Source organism: Panthera leo, chromosome A3 (genome assembly GCF_018350215.1).
Source record: "Panthera leo isolate Ple1 chromosome A3, P.leo_Ple1_pat1.1, whole genome shotgun sequence".
NCBI lineage: Eukaryota > Metazoa > Chordata > Mammalia > Carnivora > Felidae > Panthera > Panthera leo.
The window spans coordinates 294123-309662 of record NC_056681.1 but is presented as its reverse complement, the minus strand read 5'-3'; the positions used below and the strand labels follow the sequence as shown (position 1 = coordinate 309662).

The 15540-nt window shown below is 58.0% G+C and overlaps 1 protein-coding gene across 3 annotated transcripts; it reads left to right on the top strand.

Annotated features, from left to right (window-relative positions):
* The first annotated feature begins 1959 nt into the window (after positions 1-1959).
* On the top strand, positions 1960-10309 carry OPRL1 (opioid related nociceptin receptor 1). 3 transcript variants are annotated; one of them, XM_042930356.1, is made up of 5 exons: positions 1960-2477; positions 3086-3251; positions 3757-4021; positions 8778-9133; positions 9230-10309. In XM_042930356.1, the coding sequence occupies exons 3-5, from the start codon at positions 3789-3791 to the stop codon at positions 9751-9753; spliced, it is 1113 nt and encodes a 370-aa protein (XP_042786290.1). In that variant the 5' UTR covers positions 1960-2477; positions 3086-3251; positions 3757-3788; the 3' UTR covers positions 9754-10309. The 3 variants fall into 3 exon arrangements, with proteins under 3 accessions (XP_042786290.1, XP_042786291.1, XP_042786292.1); XM_042930357.1 differs by lacking the exons at positions 1960-2477; positions 3086-3251 and having other exon boundaries at positions 3741-4021; XM_042930358.1 differs by lacking the exons at positions 1960-2477; positions 3086-3251; positions 3757-4021 and adding an exon at positions 6538-6700.
* The last annotated feature ends 5231 nt before the right edge of the window (positions 10310-15540 follow it).

Genomic DNA, 15540 nt, shown 5'->3' with positions numbered 1-15540 from the left:
GAGTCCTTTCACTTTTAATTTAATTTTTTTTAGGATTTATTTATTTTTGAGAGAGTATAAATGGGGAAGGGGCAGAAGATCTGAGGCAGGCTCTGTGCTGACAGCAGTGAGCCCTGCATGGGGCCTGAACTCACAAACCTTGAGACCTGATCTGAGCCAAAGTCTGATGCTCAACCAACTGAGCCACCCAGGAACCTGGGTCTTTCACTTAAAAAAAAAAAAATTTTTTTTAACGTTTGTTCAGTTTTGAGAACAGACAGAGACAGTGCATGAGCAGGGAAGGGGCAGAGAGAGAGACAGAATCCGAAGCAGGCTCCAGGCTCTGAGCTGTCAGCACAGAGCTCGACGCGGGGCTCGAACTCACCAACCGTGAGATCGTGACCTGAACCAAAGTCGGATGCTCAACTGCTCCACCGACTGAGCCCCCCAGGTGCCTGGAGGGTCTTTCGCTTTTTAACAGCACAAATGACCTGGGAACTGAATTCCCCGAGGGCAGCTGTTCCCTGTTAGGCTCTGGTGACTTTGCTTGGATTCCTGTGCCGCGCCCAGGGGTAGCAAAGCACCCAGAGATGGACGGAAGCAGACGGCGAGCCTGCCCGAGGCCACGAGTAGCGGGCGTTTCCGGGCTGTGACTCACTGGGCAAGAGTGAGGTGCATTCGCCCCACTTTGTGGGTGGAAATCTCTCTGGGACCAGGTCCTGCCACAAATTCCCATGACTCCTGAGTGCAGCCCAGGCAGCTACAACCATAATTTGTGGACATGCGTTCTGTGCCGTCATTCACGTAAGCCGCATGCCTTGGGCTGTCCCTGGTGCCCCTGTGTGTTTTGTTTTGCCTGCATATGATGTGAGTTTGAGTTGTCCTGCTTTAAAATTTTTTTTTTTAACGTTTATTTATTTTTGAGACAGAGAGAGACAGAGCATGAATGGGGGAGGGTCAGAGAGAGAGGGAGACACAGAATCTGAAACAGGCTCCAGGCTCCGAGTGGTCAGCACAGAGCCCGATGCGGGGCTTGAACTCACGGACCGCGAGATCATGACCTGAGCTGAAGTCAGACGCTTAACCGACTGAGCCACCCAGGCTCCCGTGAGTTGTCCTGCTTTGATACCAATGCTGTCTCACATAACGTGTCCCTTGCTGTCCCATGTGTGACACATGTGTTCTGTGTCTTACCCTGGCTGTGCAGGGGCTATTTCCTCGGTGCTGCCAGCTCCCTTTGTGGGAGCCCTTTAGGGTCCAAGGCTGGGCTGCTGTCACACCCAGGGAGTACAGTCAGCATTCCAGCCTGACCCCCCACGGGCCAGGTGACCAAGCCTGACCTTCGGCTGAGACCATCCCTGTGAGGGGCCAGGTATCTGCTTCCAGCCGTCCTTAGCGCTGGGTCCATTGGGTGCACTCTCACGGGATACCTTTCCAGGCCAGCCTCATGGCCCTCCCTTCCCCTAGTCTGTGCCGGAGCTGGGAGGCAGCTGGAGGCCATTATGAAACGAGCTCGGGCCGGTGAGCAGGCAGGTGGGCGCAGGCAGCGGGGGCAGGAGGGGCTGGGATTGGCTGCTCAGACCTCGGTCAGCCCGGCTGGGGGAGGCTGCGGGAGGCCAAGCCTGGCCTCCTTGGGTTCCTGCCCCTGCTGGGCTCCCGAGGTCAGCAGGATCATACTTCAAGCTTCACCTGGAGAGTGTGGTGCTCGTGTGTGGCCCCTGGGTGTCTGAAGGCCTTGATCTGTGTGTCCACCTGTTCTGTCCTGTCTGCTCATGTGCCTTGAGTGCACGTTGGCGTGGGTTCACGTGTGTGTGGTCCGTGTGTTTGTGCCTGCGGGTGTCTGTGCATTTCTGAGCATGAGCTTGTGTTTGTGTGTTCACTCGTGTGCCTGTTTGGGCATCTTTGTGTGTGTGCATGCAGGCACGTGAGCCTGTGTCCTGAGTGTCCCCGTGGGTGTGCCCCATGTCTCCACACGTGTCCCTGAGTCAGCCGCAGTGAAGATGCAGAGATAAGCCCTGGGGGACGGCTTAGGATGCTGAGTCCTGGGGCATCTGCCTGCCCTGTCCTCTCTGATTTGCCAGGTATCCTAGCGACGCTGCTGCCAGTCGCCTAGCAACCAGGTCCCCATCCTTGGAGACGGATGCTCCAAGCAGGGTCTGGGCTATGTGAGTAGAGCCTGTGCAGGAAGAATGACCCCATGATTGCAAGGCTGGTAGCTGATCTGAGAGATCTCCCACACGACATGTGACCCCAGGGCTGGGAAGGAGGCAGCCCCACTGGAGCCCTTTGGCTGCGTCGGTGTGGGGGCCCAGGCTGTGACGGAATGATGCTCAGATGTTGCCCTGGGACCCTGCTGTGGCGAGACGCCCTTGGGGTGTCTCAAAGCTGCAGGTGGATCTGGGTTTGAACCCTGTCTCTGCTACTTCGACAGGTGACTTCACACCTCTGAGGCTTAATGCTCCTGTCTGCATGAAGGTGATGCTGATGACAATGAGCCGGTATGATGGGGACGGATGAGCTCGCGTTCAGGGTGGACGTGCGGGGCACACAGCAGGGACACAGGGTCCACAGTAGAGTCTAGGCGTCTTGTTGTCTACAAGGCTCTGATCCGCTTGGGGCTGGCTGGGCGGGGGCACTGTGTATCCACCTACCTACCTATTGGCCTGCTGTGCCTCAGTTCCCCCGGAGCCCAGCTGAGGGTGCTGTTCTGGGCACAGAGTGCAGACCGAGGCTGGTCTGAGCCTGTCCGAGGCAGTGTCTCTGTGTGTGAGACAAGCCCCCATGTCTGTGTCCCAGTCTGTGTGTGCACCTACCTGTGTCTCCATCCCGTGTGTCCACTCTGTCTCTGTCCCGTGTCTCTGTGTCTGTCCCCCGTGCCCGTCCCCGAGTCCCCGTGCGTCCTTGTGTGTATGTCTGTGCCCCGGCTCAGTTCCTGTGTCCGTGTGTCGGAGCCCGTCTGTCATTCATCTCTAAGTGTGTGTCCTGGTCCTTTGGTCTCTCCCCATCCAGTGTGGGGCCTGGTGACCCCCGCCTTCCCTGCGGCCCCCTCCTCCACCCCGCGTGGCCCCTCCCCCTCAGGAGCAGCAGTCTCCTCCCCATCCCCCAGCTCCGCGCTAGGCTGCTGCGTCTGGTCTGGCAGCTACAGGGAAGGAGCAGCCGCCTGCCGCAGCCCTGTCCAGATCCGGCGCTGAGGGCCGTGGGATCCCAGCCCTGCTCTGCCAGCGCTGACGGTTAGCATCCCCACAGTCTTGGCTCCCACGGAGGTTGCTAAGGTAAGGCCTAAGCTGCTGGGGGCCGGGTGTGGACAGACTGCAGCTCTCAGGCAGGACTGGGGAGGGGTGGGAGGGAGCTGAGTGCTCGATCAGCCTCGGTCCTGTGCTGCAGGTGTTTCTGGGTATGTCTCTGACCCTCTTGTGCCTGTGCGTGCACGAGGTCAGCTTTGGACACCTCTGTGTGTGATGTGTGCACACGGGTGGCCGTGTGTCCATGAGTCCCTGTGGGTGGACACATGTCCCGGAGTGTAACTACATCCACACGCCCCATGTGGGAGTCTACAGGTCTGACGAGACTTACATGCCTCTCTGCGTGTTCCCATCTGTGCATACGTGTCTGCTTGCCTCCATTGTTTCTGTGTGTGGATGTATGCCTCTGCGTCTGTGGCTGCCTGTGTGTATGTGTGGGGGGTCCACGTGCCTGCTGGGCCACACACACTGTGCTCGGAGGCCTCAGCCGGGTGGGTGTTGGGTGCTGTGGTCATGTGTCCCTGTCCTCTCCTAGGTACCAGGTTGCTTTGCACGCAGGGAGGTGGCATGGAGTCCCTCTTCCCTGCCCCATTTTGGGAGGTCCTCTACGGCAGCCACCTGCAGGGCAACCTGTCCCTCCTGAGCCCCAACCACAGCCTGCTGCCCCCCAACCTGCTGCTCAATGCCAGCCACGGCGCCTTCCTGCCCCTTGGGCTCAAGGTCACCATCGTAGGGCTTTACCTGGCCGTCTGCATTGGGGGACTGCTGGGAAATTGCCTCGTCATGTATGTCATCCTAAGGTAGGCTGGGGACCTGCCAAGGTTCCCTACTGGTGAGTCCCACGTTACTGCAGAGGGGAAACTGAGGCAGGGGGCTGTTTTGGGTGGGCCTGGCAGGTGGGGGGTTCCCACTTTTCCCATTCCATTTCTGGTCATCCTGTCAGGCAGGAGCAGGGTCAGGGTCAGTCCTGAGGTCCCGGATGCTCTGAGTCCTCAGGGTTGGGGCACCTGACTAGGGGGAGAGGGAGAGGAAAGGACCAGCCCTGCTCACCCCCGTCCTGATGAGGGCAGAGGGTGCATCCGTGCCCCAGACGGACTGTCACTCTGACTCCTGGCAGATAACGCTCCCTGACCTGAGCTGCGGGCCAGCTTCCTGGCTGAGCCGCGGCGTGAGGCTCTCCTGGACCTCACCGTGCCCCTAAGAGGCAGCTCTCGCCGGCCGGTTCCGGGGCCCGTGCCGGGGCAGGTGCCGAAGCCCTTGCCTTCAGCTCCAGCATCGTGTTCGCTGCTGCCGTCTGGGCTGACTCCGGCATGTTTGTGCTCCGAATGGGAAAGCCCCTGTGGCCAAGAGGGGTGGCCGGGAGTGGGGTCGGGGTCCATCGTAGGGGAACAGCGTGGGGATGGTGTGGGGCGACAACGTGAGGACGTGCGCATGTGTGTGTGTTCACGTGTGCTCACATGCCCGAGCGTGTACACAGGCATGCGCGCACACAAAAGGTGAATGCACACGTGCAGGAGTGCACACAAGTGTGAGCCACACACATACATGTGTGCCTGTGTACACGTACGTGTGGGAGTGGGTGCACACGAGTCAGTGTGCCATACGTGTGCGTGCACGCGTGTGTGGTTTAAAGCGGGGTAGGCATGCACAGCGTATACACACGAGTGTGTGTGTGCACATACGAAGGCATGAGTGTGTGTACATGCACGGTTAGGGTTGTCCGTGCATGTGAACAGGTCCATGTATGTGAGCGTGTGCACGTGTCAACACTGGCGTGTGCACGTATGCGAGTGTGCGCACGTATGTGTGCGAGGTGCATGGTGCACGTGCTCACACCGGGGCCAGGAAGAGCAGCTGGCTGTGCCCAGTGCTGGACCCCGCGGCACTGGACTCACACACGTGCCCCTCTGTGGCTGGAGGGTGGGTTGTGGGTGACAAGTGCAGCAACCTGGGGTGGTCTTTGTCTTCTTAAGTCTTACTTATTTTGAGAGAGAGAGAGAGACAGACAGAGAGGAAGAGAGAATCCCAAGCAGGCCCTGGGCTATCGGCGCAGAGCCCAACCCAGGGCTCGAACTCACAAACTGTGAGATCACGACCTGAGCCGAAGTTGGAGGCTTCACCGACTGGGCCACCCGGGCGCCCCGGGGTGGTCTTATTCACTCTTGCTGTCGTCACTTCTCTGTGTGTCTCGTCCGCACTGTGGCATCAGGACTCTCAGAGCCACATCCTGATTAGAGCAGACAGGGAAGGTTGTCTTGCCCACAGCAGTCCCCAGAGACACTGGTGTGTGGGGGCTGGTCCGAGTATTAGCACAGTGTATTCTGAGCCTGTGGACTGGGGTGGACTGCCTCTGCAGTCCCGGACCCCAGCTCCGAGTCCTGCTCTTTAAAAAAAAGTTTTTTTTAACGTGTATTCATCTTTGAGAGACAGAGAGAGACAGAGCGTGAGAGGGGGAGGGGCAGAGAGAGAGGGAGACACAGAATCGGAAGCAGGCTCCGGGCTCCGAGCTGTCGGCACAGAGCCCGACGCGGGGCTCGAACTCACGAACCTCGAGATTATGACCTGAGCCGAAATCCGACACTCAACCAGCTGAGCCACCCAGGCGCCCCAAGTCCTGCTTTTTTTAAAGATACTTTATTTTTAGAGCAGTTTTAGATTCACAGCAAGATTGAGAGGAAGGTACAGTGATTGCCCATATGCCTCTGCCCCCCAACATGCATGGTCTCCCCTGTTAGCAACATCTCCGCCAGACCAGTACATTTTATAACGAGTTACAACTCAGTTTTACAATTGAACCTACGTTAACACATCATAATCACCCAAAGCCCATAGTTTACATTATGGTTCACTCTTAGTGTTGTACATCCTGTGGGTTTTGACATGTATCTACTATCATAATATTACACAGAACAGTTTCACTGCCCTAAAAATCTTCTGTGCTCTGCCTGTTCATCCCTCCACACCCCACAACCCCTGGAAACCACTGATATTTTTATTGTCTCCATAGTTTTGCCTTTTCTAGAGCGTTACGTAGCTGGGGTCATACAGCGTGTAGCCTTCTCATACTGGCTTCTTTCACTGAGGAATATGCACTTAAGTTCTTCCAGATCTTTTCATGTCTTTTTATCACTGAATCATATTCCATTTTCTGGATGGACCACGGTTTACGAATCCATCACCTGCTGAAGGGCATCTTGGTCACTTCCAAGTTTTGGCAATTGTGAATAAAACTGCTATAAACATCTGTGTGCAGGTTTTTATGCAGATACAAGTTTTCAACAACTTTGGGTAAATATCAAGGCGTGTGATTGCTGGATCGTATGGTAAGAGTATGTTTAGTTTTGTAAGAGACCAACGAACTGTCTCCCAAAGTGGCTGCACCGTTTGGCATGCCCGCCGGCAACGAATGAGAGCTCCCGCCGCCCCACACCCTCACCGGCGTGTGGTGTCAGTGTTCTGGAAATTGCTCGTTCTAAGAGGTGTGTAGCAGTATCTCGTTGCTGTTTTCACTGGTGAGGTGTCTGTTAAAGTCTTTGTCTGTTTTCTTATTGTCGAGTTTTAAGCCTTCTTGTGTATTCTGGACAGCAGCCTGTATCAAATGCATCTCTGGCAAATCTTTCCTCCTGTCTGTGGCTCGTCTTCTAGTTCTCTTGATCCTCTCTGCTTTTCTGCCAGCTCTTTTCAAGGCCACTTAGATCCTCTGAGCCTAAGGGTCCTCTTGCATAGAGTGGGGATCAAAATAGCATTTTTGAAATTAAAAAATATTTTAATGTTTATTTATTTTTGAGGGAGAGAGAATGTCAGAGCATGAGCAGGGGAGGGGCGGAGAGAGAGGGAGACACAGAATCCGAAGCGGGCTCCAGGCTTGAGCTGCCAGCACAGAGCCCGATGCGGGGCTCGAACCCACACACCGCGAGTTTATGACCTGAGCCGAAGTCGGACGCTCAACCGACTGAGCCACCCAGGCGCCCCTAGTCATTTTTTTTTTTTTTTGAGAGACAGAGACAGAGCGTGAGTGAGAGAAGGGCAGAGAGAGAGGGAGACACAGAATCCGAAGCAGGCTCCAGGCTCTGAGATGTCAGCACAGAGCCTGACGCGGGGCTCGAACTCACGGACCGTGAGATCACGACCTGAGCTGAAGTCGGACGCTTAACTGACTGAGTCACCCAGGCGCCCGCATCTTTGAAATTTAAATGAGATAAAATCCATGTGAGAGCTTGGCTCAGGTGTCTGCCGCTGTGGTCATTGTTGCTGTTATTTGGTCATAATTGAGGTCTGTTTGTGCTTCTTTCTAATCCTTCTCTGAGAGGCAGAACCGAACCCAGATTCCCTTATGGAAGCTTAGTTTACAGGGAACATTGGTGTTCCTGGTGACGGCAACATCTTTGGTGTTGTGCGACCACCACCACCACGATCACCACCACCTTAATTAGCACCACTGCCACAACAGTCACCATCATCACCACCATCACCAGAATTCTCTCCACCACCATCCCCACCACAATCACCACCTCCATCGCCACCATCATAACATTGATTCATTCAACAAGCATTTATTTGCTATTTATTATTTTTTGATAGTTTTTAAAGTTGATTGATCTATTCTGAAAGAGACACAGACAGTGCGAGTAGGGGAGGGGCAGAGAGAGAGGAGAGAGTCTCAAGCAGTCTCTGCACGGCCAGCGCAGGCTTGATGCGGGGCTTGAACCCATGAAGCCATGAGATCATGACCTGAGCCCAAACCAAGAGTTGGATGCTTAACCAACTGAGCCACCCAGGCACCCCTATTTATTATTTTTTAAAATATATATTTACTTTTGAGGGACAGAGACAGAGAGAGGGAGGGAGAGAGAACGAGTGGGGGAGGGGCAGAGAGAGGGGGACAGAGGGTCCCAAACAGGCTCTGTGCTGACAGCCTGATGTGGGGCTCAGACTCATGAACCACGAGATCGTGACCTGAGCCAGTCGGGCACTTAAGTGACTGAGCCACCTAGGTGCCCCACTCGACAGGTGTTTATTCCGTAACTATAAGGTCCCCAAGGCTGTGTCCCTTGGATACAGCCAGGTCTTGTTAGCACACCTCCCATTTCTGGTGCCGTTTCCTGTCTCTATGGCCGGACCACAACATGGGTCGGAAGGCCTCTGACGTGCTGTTACAGACTCTGGAGCCCTCAGGAACCTCTGGTGTGTCTAGGGCCAACATCGTAGTCCGTGGACTGTCTTCAGGAAGACTCGGAAGGCAGGGAGGGGGACTGGTCCTTTTTCTGAAGATTCCTGTCCCCTTGCTCCCACGTGGAGTCACAGGGGTGCTCTGCTGCCTGACATCCCAGCCTTCCCAAAGCGGACCGGTTTTGGGGTTCGGAAGCCTTCTGTGTGTGCCGGAAGCACAGTTTTGTGCCCCAAGTCCCTTGTGCCGGGCCGGGGGGCCTGCCTTCCAACAGGGGTCTCGGGGCGGGTGCTCCTGGTGGCGGCAACAAGAAAGGCCCCCGGGCCTCCGCCGCCGGGTCCAGCCAGAGGGACTGGGCCAGGTCTTCCCTCCCCCTGTGCTCTCCGCAGGCACACCAAGATGAAGACAGCCACCAACATTTACATCTTTAACCTGGCTCTGGCGGACACTTTGGTGCTGCTGACGCTGCCCTTCCAGGGCACAGATGTCCTCCTGGGCTTCTGGCCATTTGGAAATGCCCTGTGCAAGACAGTCATTGCCATCGACTATTACAACATGTTTACCAGCACCTTCACGCTGACCGCCATGAGCGTGGACCGCTATGTGGCCATCTGCCACCCCATCCGCGCTCTCGATGTCCGGACGTCCAGCAAGGCCCAGGCCGTCAACGTGGCCATCTGGGCTCTGGCGTCTGTCGTGGGTGTTCCTGTCGCCATCATGGGCTCGGCGCAGGTCGAGGACGAAGGTCAGTGGGTGGCCCCCCTCCCCCGTGCTGTCGTCCTCTGGCCCCAGAGGGCCCCGTGCCGGCTCGCTCACCCTGACCCTGTGTTTCTCCCTGCAGAGATTGAGTGTCTCGTGGAGATCCCCGCCCCACAGGACTACTGGGGCCCCGTGTTTGCCATCGGCATCTTCCTCTTCTCCTTCATCATCCCCGTGCTCATCATCTCCATCTGCTACAGCCTCATGATCCGGCGGCTGCGTGGCGTCCGCCTGCTGTCCGGCTCCCGGGAGAAGGACCGGAACTTGAGGCGCATCACGCGGCTGGTGCTGGTGGTGGTGGCGGTGTTCGTGGGCTGCTGGACGCCCGTCCAGGTCTTCGTGCTGGTCCAAGGGCTGGGCGTTCAGCCGGGCAGTGAGACCGCAGTGGCCATTCTGCGTTTCTGCACAGCCCTTGGCTACGTCAACAGCTGCCTCAACCCCATCCTCTACGCTTTCTTGGACGAGAATTTCAAGGCCTGCTTCCGAAAGTTCTGCTGTGCTCCTGCCCTGCGCCGGGAGATGCAGGTGTCTGACCGTGTGCGCAGCATTGCCAAGGATGTGGCCCTCGCCTGCAAGACCTCCGAGACAGTACCACGGCCCGCATGACTAGGCGTGGACCTGCCCATGGTGCCTGTCAGCCCACAGAGCCCGTCCACACCCAACACGGAGCTCACCCAGGTCACTGCTCTCTAGGCTGACGGCAACCTGAGCCCTGAGCGTCGCCGGACTCACAGACTTCACCGTGGCTTCAGAGGGCCCGGTGACATCATGGGACAGGTCAGACTACAGCTGCCCTCCTGGTTCAGGGTGGAGAGGGGACGCGAGGACCCAGCGGTGAGCGTGCGTGACCAGAGCGCACGCCAACTCTCCTACGCTCCTCGGGACCCTTCTGGCCTCTGCCCCGCCGCACCCTGTGCGCTCTTGGCGTGCACACACCTGGCGGCGTAACAGCAGCGTGCCCACCCCGTGCCCCTGTGCGGCGTGCCGTCTGCGTGGAGCGCTGCCCCGTCTCCTTGGGCTTGGAACTGACTGGAGGGCTGGCAAGGCGTCCGCGGGCAGCGGGGCTTAGAGCCGCTGGCACGGACTTGCCTGTGCCTCAGCTGCTCCCCTTCTCGTCCCCCACCTGCCTCTCAGAGGCTTTTCCCTCCAGAAGCGCCAAGAACTGTCAGCCTCAGATGTGCTGCCCGCGCGTGCGGAGGCGGCTCAGAAGGCCTGTGGGCTGCTTGATCACCTCAGGCCGCTGTTTCTTTTTTAAAATGTCTTCTTTAAAAATTGTGTTTCTCTTTTTAGAGAGAGAGAGAGAGAGAGGACGCAAGGGGGGGAGAGGGGCAGAGGGGGAGAAAGAGAATCCCAAGCAGGCTCAGTGCAGAGCCCGACGTGGGGCTCAATCCCACGACCCCCGGACCATGACCCGAGCTGAAATCAAGAGTCGGATGCTCAACTAACTGAACCACCCAGGTGCCCCCACTCTGTCATTACTGAAACAGCCCTGTGTTCCTGGTCTTGGCTGCTTGGTGCTGGGGAGGGCTCTGCCATGCTCCGTCTGGGGGTCCGTGTGTCCTCCCCGGCTCTCTTGAAATCAGAGGTCAGCAGCTATGCAGCCGGCGGGACCCTGCGCCGTGTTTGGATCCTGGTGGCCGTGGAAGAGGAGTGGCAGTGGGGATGGGGTCTTCTTTGCCCCCCCCCCCCCCCAAGTGACTGATTCCTGCTTCATTTACAAGCCTCCCAGTGTCTGTGGGGCAGGTCTGAGCTTCCTGCTGCCGGGACTTACCCTACCTGGGGCCACATCGGGATGGCTTCACATGCAGAGCTGGTGTAAGGGGTGGGGCTCGACAGGGCCTGCTTGAGCCAAGTGTGAGGACTGTCCAGCTGTGGAAACACTGGAGGGGAGGGTGTCTCCCTGCTGTTGTCACCAGAGAAGCACCCTCCCTGGTCTGCAGATGTAACTGTGGTTTGGTGACTTTGCAAACACTCTTCCTGCAGAGAAACTATGGAATACTCCCAGCGCCGGACAGACTATTCTGTCTCCACCTGTGAGCTGAGCTGCAGACCTCAGCCAGGTGACCTTAAGCACCTGCAAAGAACACGAAGCACTGACTTTGGGCTGACTTCTCCTGCTTCAGGGAGCCCTGGCCCTGTGGGGTTGCTCCTGGAGAGGATGGGGCTGTGCTGGCTGCAGTGGGTGGGGGGGGGGGCTCTGGACACTGGGGCTGCCTCAGCTGGGGCACTGTCCTGCCAAGGCTGCAGGATTTGTGAATTTGTGCTGGTGTAACATGTATCTCCATGTATTTATGCATGCAACAAGCATGATTTCCCCTACATGTAACCAACCTTGATCATGCCTCTAGGCCCATGGAGGGCCGTAATAAACCCTTGCCTCCTGAGCAGGTGTTCTGGGCCCCTGTGGGGTGGGGCTGTTGGGGCTGTGAGTCCTTCCACTCCCTCTGTGCTCCTCACCTGGCCAGGCTCTGGCTTTGAGAAGGGATGTGACCAGTTAGTTCACGATGCCCTGGAGGTCTGTTGCCTTTCCCCCAGCACAAACCGTTTCTCCCTGAACGACTACTGTGCGTCCAGCCTGCCCCGGCTGCTAGAGGTTCCCTGCGGGTCCAGTGTGGGGGTGTGCTCTTCCCACCTGGGTCACAGGTTCAGCAGGCCCCCTGCCTGCCCCAGCCCTTCCCCCTCCCTTGAGCAGGTCTAAGGGGGGGTCTTGATGGAAGATGAAAAGAACAGCCTCCCCTGGTGGCCCTGAGATGTGGATTCGCCCCCCTGGCCCCTGTGGGGACCCTGTTCTGCCCAGGTTGACTCTACTGGCCGAGGACCCTCTCAGAAAGAGGCCCTCAGAGGGGGTAGCAAGGGCGAGCTCAGGCCGAGGTGTTTGGGCACAGGCAGATGCGCCAATGTGTGGTTTGGTACAAGTTTTAATGACGGGCACTTTGCTTTTAAAACCAAAAGTAAGCGTCAAGGAAAAGTTTGGGAGTGACCGGCCATAGGGCGGAGGTGCGTGAAGAATGCTCAGGACAGTTGTGGTTCTGCTGATGGAGGAGCTCAAGGTGGGTCCGTGCAGGGCCGACCCCGCAGTGAGCACCCGCGCGGAGATGGGCCGTGAGGGGTCACACGAGGCGCGCCACGCAGGCGTGAGGGGCCTGTGAGGTAGCCCGCAGGACCGTGGGCGTAGGGTCCCAACCCAAGCTCTCCAGGACTGTGTCCGCCCCTGCCCAACGGCGTCCGCTGCCCACCTCCACCCGCACCACGTCCCCACCTCCGTCCCCTCCCGCGTCGGCCGCGGCCCTGCCCCCCCACCTGCCCCCCTCGCCTCCGCCCCTACCAGCCCCCGGGATTGGTCAAGTCTCCTGGTTCCTCCGAGCCTCAGTTTCCTCACCTCTGCAAAAGGGACGGCTGAACCTTCCTTGCGGGTTCGTGGGGGAAGGCCCAGGTTGTGGACCAGGCCGGGGCTGCGGGCAGGGGTCAGCGGCCGGGTTGCACCTGCTAGGGAGGCGGAGGGCTCGCCTGCCCTCTGGACTTTGCGCTGCGGAGCCGGCCCGCCCTAGCTGGGAGATTTGGAGAGCCGAGGGGAGCCCCGGGTCCTCCCCTGGACGACGAGCTCAGAGGTTGGGGACACTCCTTTCTCTCCCCCCACTCCACCTCAGGAAGTCACAGTGGAGGGTGTGGAGACAACCAGCGGGGGAGGCGGGCGGTTGGCATTTTCCTGGGGACCCAGCAACTCGCTTGGGTGGAACCTTGGTGAGGATTCACCTGTCCCCTCATCTCGGCTGGCCCATGGCCACCCCCTCCCCCGCCCCCGTCCTTGGGGTCTCCGGGGGCCTGGCGTGAGGACCCTCCCTCCCATCGGACGTGGGGATGGGGTGGGGCGGGGAACTGCGGGCTGCCTGGCTGATTCTGATTGGCCTTGGTCCCTGCCACGCTGCCGTCCGTCCTCCCAGTGTTGCTGGGGCCCGGGGGCGAAGGGGGCAGGGTCAAGTGTTGAGGAGTCTCTGAGCAGCGCCACGCCCCTCCCCGCCCCTCTGTTCCCACCGCTTGTCAGGAACGCACCCTCCAGCCTTTGTGACTGCTGTGCCCTGTTCACTCACTCATTTGCACCTCGCACCCGCTCTCACCTCCGCGGTCTTAGAAGACGTGTCAAGAGCCTCAGCTCCTCTCCTCAAGAAGCTTGCACGGCAGGGCCAGTGCGGAGGCACTAATTGGGGCTGCTGCTGGCGGAGGTGTCCGCCCTGCAGTGACCAAACAGGTCCCAGAATCTTCCAGTGAGAGATGTGGGTGTTAGTGGTGGCTTAAAAAATGTCCACAGCCCCGAGTGTGGGCTGGGCTTAGTGGCTGACTTCTAATGATTAGAATGTGGCAAATGGCTTCCAAGATAGTCTTTTAAAATTTATTTTTATTTTTATTTATTTTTTAATTTTTAAAATGTTTTTTTTTTAATTTTTTTTAACGTTTTATTTATTTTTGGAACAGAGAGAGACAGAGCATGAACGGGGCAGGGGCAGAGAGAGAGAGAGAGACACAGAATCGGAAGCAGGCCCCAGGCTCTGAGCCATCAGCCCAGAGCCCCACGCGGGGCTCGAACTCACGGACCGCGAGATCATGACCTGAGCTGAAGTCGGACGCTTTAATCGACTGAGCCACCCAGGCGCCCCAATTTTTAAAATGTTTTTATTTATTTTTGAGAGAGTGAGCGAGCGAGTGAGTGAGAGAGTAGGGGAAAGGGGCAGAGGGAGAGAGAATCTTAGCCAGGCTCTGCGCTCAGCAGGGAGCCTAATGTGGGGCTTGGTCCCATGATCCTGGGATCATGACCGGAGCCGAAACCAAGAATCAGACACTCAACCGACTGAGCCACCCAGGTGCCCCCCAAGACAGTCTTAGATGGTGTTGAGGCCTCTTCCTGGCTCCCACTCTCCACTGGTTCACCCTGGGGGACCAGCAGCCACACGGGGGCAATGTCCAAGCAGCCCTGGGGAGAGTCCATGTGGGGAGGACCTGAGGCCTCGTGCGCCGGGCCATGTGAGGGGCTCCTTGGAAGCAGCGACCCAATGTGAGTCCAGCTTTCAGGTGACCAGAGCCTCACCCAACAGCCTGACTACAACCTCATGAGAGACTCTGAGCCAGAACTACTCCAAAACGTCTCTCAAATTCTTGAGCGACAGGAGCTATGAAATAATAAAATGTTGTCTTAAGCTGTTAGGATCAGGGGAAATTCATCATACGGCAGTAGATTCCGGTGTCGTCGGGGACGAGGCAGCACAGAGGTGGCTGTAAGTTGTTTCAGGCTGACAGGAGGGGAAAAGGATGTGGGTCTGAGCTTTAAGGACCACGTGACTGGAGAAGCTGGAGTATGTGAAGGGCGGCAGTCACGCCCCCTGGGGGGCACCTCATGGATGGCGAATGGTGGGTGTTGCATGCCAGCTGGACAGACAGCTCAGAGCTCTGTGCCATGAGGACTGAAGCCAGCCTGGGGCACCATGAGCTGAGGAGGGTCCTGGGAGATGCCAGATGATGCACAGAATGGCACAGCTAGAGCGCCAAGCATGGAACCAGCTGGGAGCCGCGGGGCTAAGGGCGGGGGAGCCTGGCTGAGGCTTCAGGTCTCTGAATAGCCAGCAGCTAAGTGTCCCCACCCTGACCCCAGAGGTTCAGCACAGGGCTCCTGCTGGCTGAATCTAGGCCCCAGGCCACAACCCAGGGAGGAGGGGTCCGGATGTCAGCCCATCCAAGTACCAGATGCCCCCTCTAGACCGTGGGGGTCCAAAGGTCCTGGAAGAAGGGTCCTGGTGGCCACAGACTATGACATGGAGGGCACGAAAGGGGCATGGGCCACACAGCATGCAGGGTCAAGAGAGGACACCAAGTGGGCATAGGCCTCCTGGTGAAATGCCGCCCAAGTTTCAAGCTATGAGAATGCATTCCGTGGCCTTATTTGATAATTGAGTCTGTGGCCTTTGCAGTAACACCTGGCTTTCCTGCCCCAGGTGCTTGCACTTTTGCCATCTCAGCACAGTCTTGGGAGGAGCCAGCCCAAGGGTGCCGAGTGTGGAGTGCAGTGGTGGCCCCGGGATGCAATCACAGTGTGGGTTTCTTTCCCTCCAGATTATGATTGTCAGGGAAGACGGGGAAGGAGCCTCCGGGGACGTCGTCTGTCTGCCTCTCTGCAGGTGAGTAGAGTCAGGATGCCTGTTGTGCCCGGGGTCAGACAGGCAGGGTGGGGCCAGAACCTGACTCCCTGCAGCTGCCTGCCCAGGGGCTGTCCAGGTGGCAGAGATGTCGCGGTCGTCTCTGCAGGTCCGGTGGGCGGCCTTCACGGGTCTTCCTCTCTCTGTGTGGAGAAGGTGGCGATGGGACGTGAGCAGGTGAGCCTTTCCTCCAAAGGGAACAGCGCTTTTC